A 16994-nucleotide genomic window follows, 5' to 3' on the forward strand; every position below is an offset into this window, starting at 1 on the left:
CTGTGAGTTGAGGGACTGAGATTCATATTCACAAGAATGTATGTTAATATGTGCAGAAAAAAGACTGGAAGACAATCTGCAACAAAACCTAATAATGATAATACTAGAGGTTCTGATAGTGGGCGATTAATTTAAATTTCTTCTCCAACAGTTCAGATTCTCTGTAGTTAAATCATATAACTCTGATGAAGATGCACTTACATATTAGTATACATGCATACCTACATATGCATACATACACATACATATATATGCAAACACACATACATACATGCACACACACACACACCCCACAGAAGAAAACGTCTCAGTGTCATGTTTTAAACTTGTTTTGACTAGTTGGTTTGGAGGCTCTCTGGCCTGTACACTTTATAACTGCCATACACTGTGCTGACACTAGATGTCAGGGTATAACTGAGAACCAAATAACCGTATGTTTGCAAGGTTGCACTGCCCTTGGAAGTCTCTTGGATTTTTAAAATATCCTACAAGTCTCAGGTAGCAGAATCTTTGAAATTTAGCCATTTTAAAGCATCCTTTAAATGATGGGCACTTAAACACGATGATTTAAAACTCCTTGCACAGACAGCGAGGCAGAGCACGGACTTTGGAATCGGAGTGAGTTGGCTTTGAACATTGGCTTTAATAAGCCTCGTGATCTTTAATCAATTATTATACTTAGTGCCTCAGATTCTCTCTGTGGCATTGAGCTTGTGAGTTTGTTTATAGGATTAAAGAGGGAAAGCATCTACAACCTCCAGCATAGAGCCTGATGTTTTTCTGATTCTTGAAGGGAGCACAGGACGATTTAGCTTGTTGGGTTTCCAGGAGCAGGGCCATGTGGGTCAGGACAAGAAACGAACCTTGACCTCTTGCCCAGGGCACTTCCCTCTTGACCTCTAAGTCCATTAACAAACTCTGTGTGACAGCAGCAAAACAGATTGCACTCCGGATACATATACAGAAACAATACACACAAACAGGTGATCTTTTCTCCCTGAAATGAATCATTCATCTATTAAACCATATACAGTAAGTCCTCATTTAACATCATCAGTAGGTTGCTAGAAACACTGACCTATAACACAATTAAAGGGATGTGTAACAGAAGCAGTTTTACCGTAGGCTAATTGATATAAACAAGAGTTAAGTTCCTATGGCATATTTCTGATCCCAAAACCATCATTAAACTTAAAGACCTAAAACACTTCTAATATTAAACCCTGAAGTAAATCTGAGCTATACATACATTTAAGAACAATTAATAAAAACAAATAATGATTTGCCCAGTATTTGGTGACTCGATGAGTGACAGGAGTTGCAGTGGTGGTGGGTTCGATCAAAGAATAAATGTCTGCAAAGTGAAATTGTAAGGAGCACCTCCTGCCAACCTGTAGTTCACGATCAGTCAGAAATATGGTAGCTCGCTGAGTGCTTCCATACTTTACCCTTTCCTGGTGGCTCAGGAAAACAAATCAGCTTGGACAAGATAGCATCCCATTGCAGGACTCAGCCCTGGACAAGACACCATCCCATCTCAGGGTGCACTCACACATACCTACACTCACTCTGACCAGAATGATGTATACACACCAGTTCACCTAATGGGCACAGCTGTAGACTATGCGGGGAAATCAAAATACCTGGCGAAAAAACACCCAGGCAGACAAGGTGATAATGTGCAGACAGTGGCCCAAATGGCCAATGCCTTTATTTTATTTTTTTATTTTTTTATTTTTGGGGGACGGAGTCTTGCTCTGTCACCCAGGCTGGAATGTAGTGGTGTGATCTCGGCTCACTGCAACCTCTGCCTCTTGGGTTCAAGCAATTCTCCTGCCTCAGCCTCCCAAGTAGCTGGGATTACAGGCGTCTGCCACCACACCTAGCTAATTTTTGTATTTTTAGTAGAGATGGGGTTTTGCCATTTTGGCCAGGCTGTTTGAACTCCTGACCTCAGCTGATCTGCCCACCTCGGCCTCCCAAAGTGCTGGGATTACAGGCACGAGCCACTGAGCCCAGTCTTTGGCCCAATGTCTTTAAAGTTCACCTGGAAATCGTATTTATTTGAATGGCACATTTGAGATAAGAATCTTCATCTGACTTTCATGTCACTCTGGTGTGGGGATGGGCAGGCTGTGGTTCCTATTTTGCAGGTGAAAACGCACTACATATAATTCCACGCCAGAAGGAGTCAGGGAAGAAGCGTTTCATTGTTATTTTGTTAGATGGGTTTGTCCATTTCACAGAAACAAAGTCATTTCAAACCATTAGCTTGTTTCCTCTCTACAAACTGACACAATCGTTCATTAATTTGGTGTCACTTTCGCTGGGACATAAACAAACTGGGCCACTGTTGGAATCTCACTGGAAAGCCTTATTCCTGAGTCTTTCCAAAACAAAACAGACAAACCTGTCGCAGGGCAGTCCACGTATCTGTCCTCGAAGATCACCGGCAGGGTGTTCCAATCGCCGTCGATGTCCAGGCACTCTGCAGGCAGCGGAGGCATGCTGGTGAGGTACTCTGAGTTCCGGATGTCCAGGGATAGCTGGCTGTGCGTCTGTATCCTGGGGAGCACAAGGCAGGGTAAGCACCCAGGGAAGAGTGAAAGGTTTCCAAACTGTTAACCCCCTCTTCCTCATCCCAGGAAAATACTCGGTTCTCAGCCGACTCTGGCAATTGTCCGCCCATCATCCTTTTCTTCCACCCACCTACTCAGCCCCCAGAGCCACAGTCTGCTTTGTTTTGGAACTGACTGAGGTGTTGAAGTTAGAGGCCATGGATTATAGGATTAGCAGAAACACAAGGGTATTTATCATAGACCATTTTAGTGAAATATAATAAATACCACATTAGTGGAAAGCAAACTGAGTTTTTAAATGACTAGAAATTTAGAAATTTTAAATTAGCATTTCGAAAAAAATATAAATCTATGTATCTTTTGCTCTTTTCTCACTTCTTAGACGACTTAGGATCTGGTCATATTTTGGCATATTTGAATTAAAACCTATCTAAAATACCATTTTTATTGATTATTACATGAACAGTGCCATCCTGGATGAAGGCATACATTTCCCTAGATCAAGAGCCATATATTTTGGTTTCCCCTGTAAGATGAAAAAAAATATGTTCCATATTCTTTCTTTCTGACATATATATCCTTCCACCAACAGGAATTCAATTCCAGAGTTTGGAATAATCACCATTCCTAATTCAAAGGCTGGGGTGGTAGAAAGTGTGTATTCCCTTCTCATCAAGTTTCTACAGAAGGGGGAGAGTGTATTTTACTCTATAAAGGAAAAAAGCATGAACATTTCATCATTATTTTCCATGCCAACTCAATCACTCTTCCCCCAAGGGAAGAAGGAGCCTTACAGAGTCTATGAGTTTTGGGAAGACTTGAGCTTGCAGAGCTAGTTTCTGTGTGTTTGTCTATCACTCCTGTGGAGCAGCTCGGCCTCTGGAAGCTCCCTTCTTACTCCCCAGCCTTGTAGACCAGCTGCCTGTAGAAGAGCTTCATAGCTGTGAAACTGCACAGACTCAAAGCAACTTCTCAAACTCAGCATTCTCAGGAACAGGTGCAATGAAGATAAACGTATAGACATATATAATATTTATGTATGTATAGTTCATACAATATACATATTGAATTTACATAAGTATGATTTCATATACATATCTATTTACTATACATATTAAATATGTATATTTTGTTTCCTTCCATTTTTAATTGGATGTTAACCCACCACAATAGAGAGGAAGGGTTATTTTCTCTTCCTCAAAGCCCTGAAGGCTGCTACAACTTCATAACTCTGAATTCTCAGAATATTTAACTCTTTAAATGTTCTTCTCTGAATATGTAACTCTTTACATATTCTTCTCGGCATATTTAACTCTTTAAATATTCTTATTTGAGTGTTTAAATGGAATTTTATCACAGTCAATTCTGCACTTTTTACCACCCTCTGAATCTGGAATTTCTGGCCCAGTTTTGGTTTTATTAGAAAATATGTTGAATACCAGTGGACTTAGGATGGTGTGCACGGGCTAGGAAGTATACCTAGAGGATTGCAGCTTGATTTTAGGTCGAACAAGCTAACAGTCATGAAAAAAACAAGTGATTAAGCAAAAAATTAAAATATAGCAGGACAGGTGTGGGAGAGTCAGGTCTAAGTTATGTTATGCAGGCTGTGATCTAGGGAAACGCAGCTTCTTGAGCATAGGGCTTTCGAGAATGTGACCAAGTACCTAAAACAAGGCCTAGCAAGTGTTAAAAAGCTGACTGAAAATGCTAAAGGGTCCACAGGAATCAGTGCCTATCTCCGATTGCAGGAATCTGAGGAGTCTGGTTCTAGGCCAAAATCCTGGGCATGACCTCTCAAGCCCAACCATAGGCAACGGCAAGGTTTTGCTAAGCAGGCCTCACAGGAGAAGCTTCCCTGCCATCCTTAAACTTGATGCACAGCCAGTGCAATGTGGCCGTCTGGAGGAAGTTGCAGAATAGTTGTGTCATGCTAGATGTAACTATGACACTGTTACTATCTTTTTTTTTTTTTTTTTTTTTTATGAGACAGAGTTTTGCTCTTGTTGCCCAGGCTGGAGTGCAATGGCACAATCCTGGCTCACTGCAACCTCCACCTCCCGGGTTCAAGAGATTCTCCTGCCTTAGGTTCCCAAGTAGCTGAGAAACCACCATGCCTGGTTAATTTTGCATTTTTAGTTTCTCCATGTCGGTCAGGCTGGTCTCGAACCCCCGACCTCAGGTGATCACCTGCCTCGGCCTCCCAAAGTACTGGGATTACAGGCATGAGCCACCGCACCCGGCCCACTATCTTTATTTGAAGATTAAATATGTTTTAAGAAATGCGAATGGGTGCCAAGTTGACAAGGGGTAGATTCATGTTGGTTGATTTTGGATGTCACCTTGATTAGATTATGTGATCCCCATATAACTGGTAAAGCACTATACATTGTCAAACATTGCATGGATTATTCTCAGTGCTTCTGCTGAAAGGGAAACCTAGGTGGTTGAGCGTGGATTAGAATGACTGGGCTGTCCCGGGAGTGTCTGTGAGGGTGTCTCCAGAGGAGACTGGCATGAAAATTGTGGGACTGAGTGGGGAAGATCTACCCTGAATGTGGATGGCACCATCCAATTAGCTGGGTCCTGGATGGAACAAAAAGCAGAGGAAAGGCAAATTCGTCTCTCACTCTCCCTTGGGTCTGGAATGCTCTTCCCCTGCCCTTAGATGTCAGAACTCCAGGTTCTCCAGCTCTTGGACTCTGGGACTCTCAACAGCACTCTCTGCACCCCAGGCGCTCCCAGGCCTTTGGCCACCACCAGCTTCCTTGGTTCTGAGGAATTCCAACCTGGCTTGAGCCACGCTCGCAGCTGCCTTGGTCCTCCAGCTTGTAGAAGGCCCATCGCGGGACTTCCTGGTCTCCGCAATAAAGTGAGCCAATTGCCCTAATATATTTCTTGTCATCTCTCTCTCTCCATGTATATCCTATGGGTTCTGTCTCTCTGGAGAACACTGATGAAAACAGATCCTGGTAACAGAAATTACCAGGTGCTAATGGACTGAAGCAAGTTGGGGGAGAAGTGTTCCAGGCAGGGATGCTCTCTCCTCCACGGCAAAGATCACAGTTAGGAAACACCACAATCCACCCCACTCAGCCCAACCAAAGGCAGTTGTGATGTCCACTCCCTTCTCTGTGTTTTTACAATGCCTATCACTTCTATTACGCTGCGTAACTGATTGATTCATAATGCTTATTGTTTAGCACCTGTCTTCCAATACATGCTGTTTTGCTCACTGATGTATATCCCAAGTGCCTTAGACAATGCCTCCCATGCAGCAAACAGCATTTTGACTATACTTATTAAATCAATAAAATTAATCATCACGGCGTATGCAGGGAACGAGGGAGCTCTGCAAGAGTGGTTCTGACGGCTGGGGCTGCAGCAGGAAGGTCCTGAGCACATTTTTATTTGAACAATAATTAAAGGGAAAAACTACTTTCTCTCTGAGTTAAGCAAACTGCAGGGAGAAGGTGGAGTTGGAGTTGGAGTTGAGTTTATTATTAGCAAAACTGGGAGTGAATCTTAATTTTGACTCTCCAAGGCTCTGAATGACCCCCACCCCTGCCATCACTGTAACTCCTCCACCTTCCTCTTCACACACTGCCCTCCAGCCCCACTGACGTTCTCCTAGATCTTTGGTGCAGCATTCAGGCTGTGTCTGGCCTCAGGGCCTTTGCACTGGCTGTTACCTCCGCCTGGAATGCACTGTCCTCCTGGACTCCTTCCCACCCTCAGACCTTAGTGTAAATGTCACCTTCTCTGAACTGTTCTCCTTTAACACCCTACTTTAGAGAGCCACTGGTCCTATTCGGTCAAATCAGGAACTTTCTATTACCAGGTTCTTTAGCCCCATCTTAAATTTTCTTGCTTATTTGCAAATTTATGTATTGTCTTCTCTGTCCAGTGAGGGCAGAGACCTTGTCTACCTTGGTTGCTTTTTAATTCACTGTATGCAAAGTCCCCAGATCAGTTCCTGGATATAAAGGATGATGAATAATTATGCAGAGGGAGGAAGGGAAGGAGAAAGGGAGTTGAGTAAATAAATACATTAGCAACTAAGAGTAGCATTAATTAAATAAGAAATCCTCATTCCTTATCATCAAGAGGATCCAAACAGGAATCTGAACTCTGCCTTTGCCTTTTCAAACTTTCACCTCCAATTCCACTCCCTACCTACTCCTCCCCCACCCCACCCACGGCAGAAGCCGCATAAGTGGAGAGAGACTAGCCTGGAATGCACCCTGCATAGGTCAGCCTTGCACACCTGTGTCTGAGCGAGCATGCTCCATTCATGGCCCCTGTTCAGCACATGGTCACCTCCTTATCTACCTAAATGACACTCTGAGGGAGCAGGGTTTGCTTGGAAGTCAGTTGTTTGCACAGTAGGCAGAGACACTCCCATTCTGAGCATTCAGGTAGAATCCTTGATTTTAGTTGGGCTATTCTGTATGGCATGTAGGGAAAGAGTCTCCTGAAACATACAGGACCTGGTTCATCTTTTTTTTTGTTTGTTTCAACATCAGGTTTACCTGAGTCCGGGCTTATGCTGTCAGACAGGAATCCTGACTCCAGGAATACAGAGCGAACGCATAAGGACACTTCTGTTTTAGAAATTCGCAAATCTGCATTTCACTTTATTCCTCCTCATTTGTTCTTTAGGATGATGGCTCAACAGTGCACAGAGAAGCCAAAGCAAGGAGGTTACGAGTGTGGTCACTGGGCTCCAATACATCTTGTTTGTGTCACTTGCTGGCTGTGTGGTCTAAGGTAAGTTACTTAACTTCTCTGAGCCCAGGTTTCCCCAGTTTCTTCTTCTTTAAAGTGGGGAGAATAATAGTACCTACCTCATAGAGTTCATGTGAATATTGAATGAGCCAAAGTATGTAAAGCACTCATTTCTGATCAGAGTAGTTTCAATAGACTAAGCACCATGAATAAATGTCTATTTGTTCGCACCAAGTAAAATGCCTATTGTGGTCAACCCTATGGACATAGCATCTCTTAGAATGAATTCCTTTTCAAAAGTTAAAACTTACAATTATGTAAAAGAAAGAGTGATATCTCATTACGATTGTTATGAAAATGAATACATCAGTATAGGTTCCATCACCACTTCCACATTCATTCCTCAGCAAACTTTCACCCAACACCTCCTTGCTGTGTGAAAAGCACGAGCTAGACATTAGTAAAACAGAGAAGAGGGACAATAAAACACACCCTTGCTGCCAGTCAATTCTAGATGATTTGTTAACACTTTTTATTATGACCCATGGCAAACGATGGTCTTCATTTCCATGGCAACCCCGTGCTATCACATACTCCCAGAAGCACACACAGTGAAGGAACAGTTTCAGCAAACACTCCTTCCTCATACCATCTATTCCGCCTTGCCTTGCCCTGTCCTTTCCTACTCCCTCCTATCCTATCCTGTTTCATTTAAGAAGCACTGTTCCAAACACACTAAGTTGATTTCACTGTCCACTAAATGATTGTGACCCATCGTTTGAGAAACACAATTTAATCTGAGCTTGAACAAGATGGGTCTTGACAGCTGAGTTTCACCTGTGCCATCTACATTGCCCCATGTCCATCCCAATTTGGGAGTCCGCTGCTGCCTTGTGTAAGCGGCATGACCTCCCTGGGGCAACTACCTCTCTCCAGCTCTGACCTGCAGGTGTGCAGAACCACATTCACGCACAGGTGCCAGCCCTGCATAGCCCCTCTTCACTATCTCACGGTAAGCCTCACGTCTCTTCACCGCACTTCGTACATTTTCTCTAGCAATTTTCTCAGTCTGAAATAAAATTCTCCCTCTTATTCTTGATGACCTGGCAAAAAGTTTACTTTCTCCTGAGTAGTATCCCGCATATCTTAGTCTATGATTTATGTTTTCTGTTAATGTCTACTATTCCCTGAATACTTACAACATTCTGTAATCTCTAACGTCACTCAGAGGATAGGCATTACAATCTCCTGGGGATTTGGAGAGCTCCATCTCTCACCTGATTCAGATCTTAACTCAACCATCACCTTCTCCAGCAGACCTTCTGTGACAATTCATGAACTAGGACTCTGTTCCTCTCACAGCGATGCATGTTTCCCCATAGCACTTACTACCACTTAGCATATCATATCTATGTACTTGTAGGCCTTCCATCACCAAAACATAAGCTCAATGAGATATTGGATTTGTCTGTTTTATTCGCTGTTGAATACCCAGCGCTCAAAATAGTGAAGAGCTAACTAACACAGTCAACACTAAATACATTAGTAATTGAATGACGGACTCTTCCCTTTACATCTAAAAAAATTAGATATAAGAGATTCAGTACCTAGTTTGATGTCACAAGCATTATAAGTTACAGAATCAAGATTTCAAACCATGTATATAAGATTTGAAATGCCAAGGCCCATACTCATTTGCTGGTAAAGGAAAAACAAAAGCATTAACCATAATGTTCATAGTACATGATCCAAAGTCTTTTCCTGGCCGACAAGGCCCCACATGGACTGGTCCCTACTGCCCTCTGGTCCTCCCTCCCTCCCCTCTCCTACTTTCTCACTGTATTCTGGCTACACTTGCCTTCTTGCTGATCTTTAAACACGTTGTGTTCCCATATCAGAACCTTTACGACAACTATTCTGTCTGCCTAAACAATATTCTCGTATGTCATGGCATGGCTTGCTGTAACCCCAGACACTGTTCAAATGTCACATCTTCAAAAAGACCTTTTCTTATCACGTTGGCTAAAACAGACTTTCTCTTCTACTCAGTGTTGCACTGGGGCCCATTGACGCTGGTTTGCAAGAGCTGACTGTGCACATCTCTTCCCAATTCCATATTCAATGATAGCACATTGGTAGCTTGAAAGTGACCCTTGTGAAAACATTTGCACAGGAGAAATCAGCAAACACTACAAAAGGCAGTTCATCCTTTGTCTATTTTTGCTCTTCTGAAAGCTGGTGGTTAAACATTTATGAGATTGCTAGGCATTCCCCATTTCTCTTCATTTTCTATGTTCTTATCTTGCTCTTTTTCTTCCACTTGTCAGAACTTGAAATTACATAATTTATGTCTTGCCTGTTTCCTGAATAGGATGACTGACCCATGTATACAGCACCTTTACTATATTATTGCTGTATTTCCACTTCTACATGGACAATACATATTTGCCTACTTCATCAGTCACCGTCTAACCCTCTCTGAGGAGAGTATGTGGCTAGCTCCATGTGTTCCATATGCATGGACATGCCTGTTACGTCCTCACAATTGCTATCTTACCTACTGTGTGGATAAGGAAGCTGAGACTGGATGGGGGTGAGAAAAAAACAAGAAGGACAGAAACATAACTCTCTCAAGGACCAATTGCTACTAAATGCAGAAACTGGGTCTTGAACCCATGTAATCTGAGTGCTGGGTCATCTGCAGTTTGTACCGGTGGTCAGTGTTCTAAAGCATTTCTGGGGGAGCAGTTGTCTCTGAGTCCGTCTCCTGTGTCTGTGCTCACACTCCTTGAGAATGCAACCATGGCTCCACAATCTAAGGCTTCCCTATTGTTGCAGTAACTCTGGAAAGAAAATTTCCTGCAGGGATCTTGATATGCAATGCTTTTCTCAGTGACCCTCACAGTTCTGTTTATATTTGTCAGATTAGCTCTTCTCTGATTTTAATTCTAGAAAATATATTCTCCCAGTTCTAGCTGGCCACTGGGATACAAGAATTAATGAGTGAGTGAACGACCGCAGAAATTCCTAGACTTGTCATTTCAACACGCAGCTGTGCTTTCCTTGGTGCCACCCCCTTACTTGCAGAATCCATGAGACAAGCCGTGAATGTCACTGTACTTTCCAAACAGAATGAACTGTGGGGAGGAAAATAGGATTCCAATGAGAAAGGTGAAAAGGTCTCCACGTCCGTCTTGAGTGATGGATGGGTCTCACCTGTTTCTCCTTCTATTTTTGCTATGGCATCTCAAACATCTCTCCCTCCACATTGAATTTTTGACGTGAACATGTCATTTGGAAGCAAAAAGAAACCCTTGGATCGTGGACCGGAGGACAAAACCTATTAGAGGAGTCTCTGCTCCCACTCACCCGGGAATCTAGGAGACAGTGACCTCATCCTCCATCAACCCCCTCACTTCCTTGAGTACTTTTCAGTTTTTTTCTAGAAGAAGGCAAACTTAGAAATTCAACAGCCCTCCTAATTACGTAGTTCAGACTTAATTCTTATGCTAAATGCATTTCATAGCTACCACGGAGTCTCAGGCGAATTCTGTGTTTTTTTCTGACATAGTTTGTGGCCATAGCACCTGCTTCTAATTCATTTTGCAGAGGACTCAGCACAGATGTCTTCGGGGACCTAGGGTGCCTTGATTCTGTCTACAAAACCATGACACTCAATGAAAGAACATTTTGGCTGGTGACCTTCTCTGCCACCTGCCAGCTCCCCACTCTGCAATCTGTCTGACTCTTTTGCCTGCAGAGGAAATGCAGACAGAAAGTGCAGAGGTGGGCAGATTTCTCTCCTTCACATCCAGTGAGGAAGTGAAGAGTAACTTTGAACTGCATGTCTTGGGTGGCTGCTTTTAGGGGTAAAGCGGGCATGCAATGGATACTTACAGATTCTCCTGAAACGTCAGGACTGCAAGCTTTTGGTGCTCCATGTAAAAGAAGGCCTCAGAAAACCTTCGGACCTGCAGAATAAAACAACGTGAACAGTTCAATTCTTTAGGTAGGGATTACCAGCACTTTCTTTTTTTTTTTAAATTGAGGCTCAAATAGATGAATGGCATTTCCTCATAGGAGGAGAGCCATGCCCATGACCTGAAGGTCCTGAAACAACAGTCTTCACATTCCTCCAAACTGATCTCTCTCCTTCCTAGCTCTTAGCCCACACTTGGTCTATGAACACAGGTGAATGCAGTCTATGAATCTGTCCTTGCATTGTTTTTGCTATTAATTTTAACCTGAGGTCTTATGTGTTCTACTAGAATGTAAGACCTCTGGTAACAGCGTCCGTAAATAAATGCAGATGAAACAGATTTCCCAAACCCAGTCATGTATGTTCTCTGAACATTTTGTGGACTCTGATCTTCATGTGTTTTGTCACCTTGTTCTAACGAGATGTTGGTCTAAATACCAACATATTTAGTTATTCATTAACACCTACCCATATGCACCTAAGCTGGTGGCAGAGAAATACACAGAGAGCAATGTCTTACATTAAAAAGCACTTTTTGAGCTGGGTGCAGTGGCTCGTGCCTGTAATCCCAGCACTTCAGGAGGCCGAGGCGGGCAGATTGCCTGAGGTCAGGAGTTCGAGACCAGTCTAGCCAACATGGTGAAACCCCGTCTCTACTAAAAAGACAAAAAACTTAGCCGGGCATGGTGGCGTGAACCTGTAATCCCAGCTACTCGGGAGGCTGAGGCAGGGGAATTGCTTGAACCAGGGAGGTGGAGGTTGTAGTGAGCCGAGATCACCCCACTGCGTGATCCAGTCTACATGACAGAGTGAGACTCCATCTCAAAGGAAAAGAAAAAAAAAAAAAAAGCACTGTTTCCAAAATACTTCTAATATTTCTTGCGATAGGCTCTGACATCCTCTGAGATTGCCAAGGCAAGTATTCTATGAATGACACAGCAAAGGCCTGAGAGGCTAAGCATGTTCACAAGACCACCCTGCATGATCATGGTAGAGACAGGAAAGCACGAACGAAGATCTGGAGGCCAATCCCAATGCCTGATCTAATTCTCATAAAGGTTCCTCCAAAGAAATCAAATGCATGTGATCAGAGAATGCACAGCAGTTGGCCACTCACCCTCAGGGTGTGGTGTTCCTGGGTGAGATAAGTGGTCACTTGGGAGTGCAGAGTGACTGTGTCCAGGAACTGGGTCCACAGAGCCATCATGTGGGACGTGAGCCAGGCCAGATCCTTGCTTATCTGCTCAGCGATCTTCTCTGGATTGTTCAACATCTGGAGAGGCAAAACAGGTGGTAGTCAAGGCTCCTGACTCCATGAAGTCAGGAGCAGTCTTCTTCTGAAGTCTTTACTGACTTTTCTGTTTTCAATAAATCACTCTCCTTTCTCTGTGCCTCTGTAGTATTATATTACACCTCATAGTACTACAAGATCATGTTATCACTTTTGATCTGGAAGCTAAAACAGCAATAGCAACAATAAATTATTGAGGTAGTTCCGGTCTATAGAAAAACATCCAAAGCCCTTAGTCTGGCAGGCAAGATTGCCCACTACCTAGTCCCGTATATCTTTTCCATTTCATTTTGATTTCATGTATGTTCTGAGTACAGCTTACTCTTAGATTTCTATAAACATCTTGCAACTTTAATATTTTCTGCCTCTCTTCGTTTATCCTGGATATCCCCTTTCAACTTTTCTATCAAATCTTCTAATCCCATCGCCACAAAGCTCAATTCACCCTACTTTTCAATGCCCAGAGCCAACAACACTTGCTTTATGACATCTTCACAATTGCCATCAGCTGGAAAGCTTTTACTTGCATTCTCCCCAAACTCCTCAAGGTACCCCAGATCCATATACTGAACTCTACCCTGTATCCCATCAAATTTTGGATGCAGTACTTCACAGCAGTTATAACTTCCAATTGTCACTATCTCCTATGTGGAACGTTGAACACTCGGCATTTGATGGTGCTCCCCATCTAATCCAGAGGATACCAGCTACCCTTTGGTAGAGTTACTGTGGCCATCCAATTACAGAAAGTGAAATGAGAGTCAGTAAAAGAATGTCCACCCTCACACAGAGCAGGGATTCAATGGAAGGGATTTATGACTATGAAGCCACATCACCATGTCACCTTCACATAGTAAGTGTTAAAAACACCTCCTGAGAGAAGAGAGCATCTCTATAAGCTCACAGCAGCTGAGGACTGCAGCGATTCATGCACGGTCAATGCTCCATAGCTTTTCTCCACCATCCTCCTCACATTACTCCACATTTGTTTTTGTTTTTCTTTTAGTGGCAGGGTCTCGCTCTGTCACCCAGGCTGGAGTGCAGTGGTGTGATCATGGCTCACTGCAGCCTTGAACTCCTGGGCTCTGGCAATCCTCCCATCTCAGCCTCTGGCTGGGACTACAGGTGCATGCCACTGCACCCGGACAACTTTTTGTAGAGATGGGGTCTCGCTATGCTGCCCAGGCTGGTCTTGAACTCCTGGGCTCAAGTGATCCACCTGCCTCAGAGTGTTGGGATTACAGGCATGAGCCGTCACATCTGGCTTCACTCCACATATCTTATGGGCGATTCCTGGTTACATTAACTAAAACGTAGAGGAGTTAGACTAGAAAGGGCCTAGAGGCTTTGGGAGAAGACCCTTTGGACAGAAACTCTTTAGATAGCTGCAGTTTAGAACCAGGAGAACCACGTTTTGGGGGAGTAACTTGAATTCTGGAGAGGTGAGAAGAGAGGTCACACCTCTGAGGATGGCAGGGAGCCAGTTGCCAAGGCCTGTCACTGACCTCTAAGCTTCATCACTTATTCAAGCCTTTAATCCCAGGCACATGTTTGGAATAAGAGAGAACTCAGAGATGAACAAGAGAGGGTCTCTGTCTGTAGGGAGCCTTGTTCAGTGGTGGAAACAGGAACGCGAGTTAACAATTAAAAGTGCCGCGGAGCTCTCTACCATGCACAATAGACCAGGGACACACAGCCACAGCCACATCCAATCCCATTTCTTTCCCTTCGGTGCCCTGTGCCTCAGTTTCCCCATCTGTAAAGTGAGTATGTAAAGCAAATTACTGCTTTTGGATGTAACAACATATGAGGAGATCTAAGTCTAATGCCTAGTTTGAAATGCTGGAAGTTTCTTCAGCTGCTGTTAGACTGAAGACTGGTGCTAGATGGAGATCGACTGGGTAAAGTGAGGCATCCAAGAGTATGAAAAAGAGGGAAGGAGGAGTTTGGCACACAGTAAGCTTCTCCAAATGTTGCATATTTCTGCTTTATCGTGGATGACTTGTTTCCAGATATGGAACATCATTCAGCCACAGCATCATCTCTGAGCTACTTCTTCCAAAAGGTAAGATAAGTCTGTGATGATGACACAAGCTACGAAACCCCAAAATGAGGGAATGGCCTGCATTTTCTTCTGATGGAAGCTTTATTTCCAGCCCTGGCTCTGGGGCAGGCAGCGGTCAAACAGGGAATGGCCACTCTTGGCCCATTCCCATACATCATGGTCAAAAGTGTTAAGTAAAAATTAGGGTCGGGCATGGTGGCTCACACCTGTAATCCCAGCACTTTGGGAGGCTGAGGCGGACAGATCATGAGGCCAAGAGATCGAGACCATCCTGGCCGACATGGTGAAACCCTGTCTCTACTAAAAATACAAAAAAGTTAGCCAGGGGTGGTGGCAGGCACCTGTAGTCACAGCTAATCTGGAGACTGAGGCAGGAGAATTGCTTGAACCTGGGACGCGGAGGTTGTGTGAGCCGAGATCGTGCCACTATACTCCAGCCTGACGACAGAGTGACTCTGTCTCAAAAAAATAAAGAAGAAAAGAAAAGTAAAAGTTGAATGGTGAATATGGCGGGCAGGGTCAGTCATTACAAAACCTCCTAGCTAGACAGTGAGGCTTTTGGATGAACTGTAAGTGACTTCTGTACAGATTATTGAACCAGTGCCTCTCATAATAAGACCCAACCTTCTGCATCAGCATGTGGCACGACTGCCCCTGAAAATGCCCCCCACCTCACCTCTGCCCACCTCCCGTCCTAGCCCAATGCACTCCCGTTCCCAGCCACACTAACCTGCTGGCAGTGGGCTGCACACACACCTGACCCTCTCCAACCCCAGGCCCTTGTTCAGGCTGCTGGTCTCCCTGCCCACCTTCCCTCCCTGCGTCACCTTCCAGTTCCTTTCTTCTTCTCTTCATCACTTTGGCCTTGTCTGTCCTCTACCAGGTAACTATTTCAGAAACCAATTTTGTGACTCTCTGTTTTTTTTTTTTTCCTAAATAATGTCAACATTTATTTTAAATTCAGAGAGTCCACACACAGTCCATATTGCTTCTGACGACTCTTCTGAACCTTCTCCAATGCTCCGCGTGTAAGTCTAAGATCCTTCTTGACGTCGACGTGACCCGCACAGGCACCTCTCATAGCACCTCCACCCACAAGTTGCTGGTTTCACTTCCTACGTCCCTGTTTGCCATTTGCCTGCATTTTGAGCTTTAGCCTTCTGAGTATTCCCAGCCCCTAGCACAACAGCTGACACAGAATGGGGGTCAGTGACTCTTTACAAAATGAATAGGTGGCTCGGTGTCCGTGGGAGGTGTCCCAGGCCTCCGGAACTCAGACTGCCTCTCCCAGGCTCCTTGTGCCCTCACTCACAGCACCACCACCACACCACCACCACAGTGGCACCGGCAAACACAGCATGAAGCCTGAGCTCTGCCACCAGAGTGGAAAAGAGAAAAAAGAAAAGCTATTCATTAAATGTGTCTTTGGGAGGATTATGTTTCCTCAAGTTGATTATAGAAATGGCTTTAGATAAGGTTAAAGAAGCTTCTAATTAAGCCACAAGAGGACTTTTCTTCTCCACAGATGCCCGAGCCTGTGCAGTCACAGATGGCGGGCTTGGAAGGGTTTGTTCCAGAGACCGAGGATGCCCTTTACACTAACAAGGAGGCAGCTGCAGCCCAGAGACTGTCGTAGCTGAAACTCCCTGAAAAAAGGCCGTGCCATCCACGTCTGCCACACGTTCACCCTCGTCACCTGGGCACTAACCAAGCACCTTTGTTCACCTCCTCACTCCCTTGCTCTGCCAACAGAGTGCCAGTTCTGTCCCAGGGGCATGCCAAGCTCTGGGGAGCCCAACATAAATGCATACAGTCCAGGGACAAGCGTATGATCGTGTTATAGTTATTTAATTAGATAATTATAATATACCTGTAAAGTACTGTGCAAGAGATATATACTGAGTACTGTAGAAGGGTCATGGAAGGCTTCCTGGAGGAGGTGATACTTACATTGCATCTTCAAGGTGAATAGACAATAAGTCAAGAGAAGCCTGCTTCACATTCCATGAACAAACTGTGCTCTCTCGTTGGTCCTCAGTTATGGTTACCCATCAGAATCACTAGGAGGCTATAAGTCCACAAATATCTGGGTCCGTCTCAGATTCTCTGAGGGTGTGGCCCAAACATTAAACCTTTGTAAATTTTTCACAGGTGACTGTAATGGGCAGCCAGGGTTGCAAACCCCTTCTTGGTCACAACCCCTGCCTTCGTGCATGTCCTCATCTTTATCCAGAATCCCTCCCCAACACCTTGTGTGCATAGACACTCAGGCATACACACACCTGCGGTGTCCACTCCTGTTTTAGATCTCAGTTCAGTGCTATCCATCCAGGCGCCCTCTCCTACATATAC

General features: G+C 44.3%; 1 protein-coding gene across 2 annotated transcripts in view; it reads right to left on the reverse strand.

The window, feature by feature from the left end:
* The window catches only part of FAM135B (family with sequence similarity 135, member B), a 299141-nt gene that overhangs the window by 38230 nt on the left and 243917 nt on the right, over positions 1–16994 (reverse strand). For both annotated transcript variants that reach the window (XM_012001609.1, XM_012001610.1), the window contains exons 10-12: positions 12404–12559; positions 11205–11278; positions 2411–2565 (exon numbers count right to left, since the gene is read on the reverse strand). In XM_012001609.1, the coding sequence (XP_011856999.1) occupies positions 2411–2565; positions 11205–11278; positions 12404–12559 (385 nt within the window). The remainder of the gene's footprint in view (positions 1–2410; positions 2566–11204; positions 11279–12403; positions 12560–16994) is intronic.

Source organism: Mandrillus leucophaeus, unplaced genomic scaffold (assembly GCF_000951045.1).
Source record: "Mandrillus leucophaeus isolate KB7577 unplaced genomic scaffold, Mleu.le_1.0 Scaffold667, whole genome shotgun sequence".
NCBI lineage: Eukaryota > Metazoa > Chordata > Mammalia > Primates > Cercopithecidae > Mandrillus > Mandrillus leucophaeus.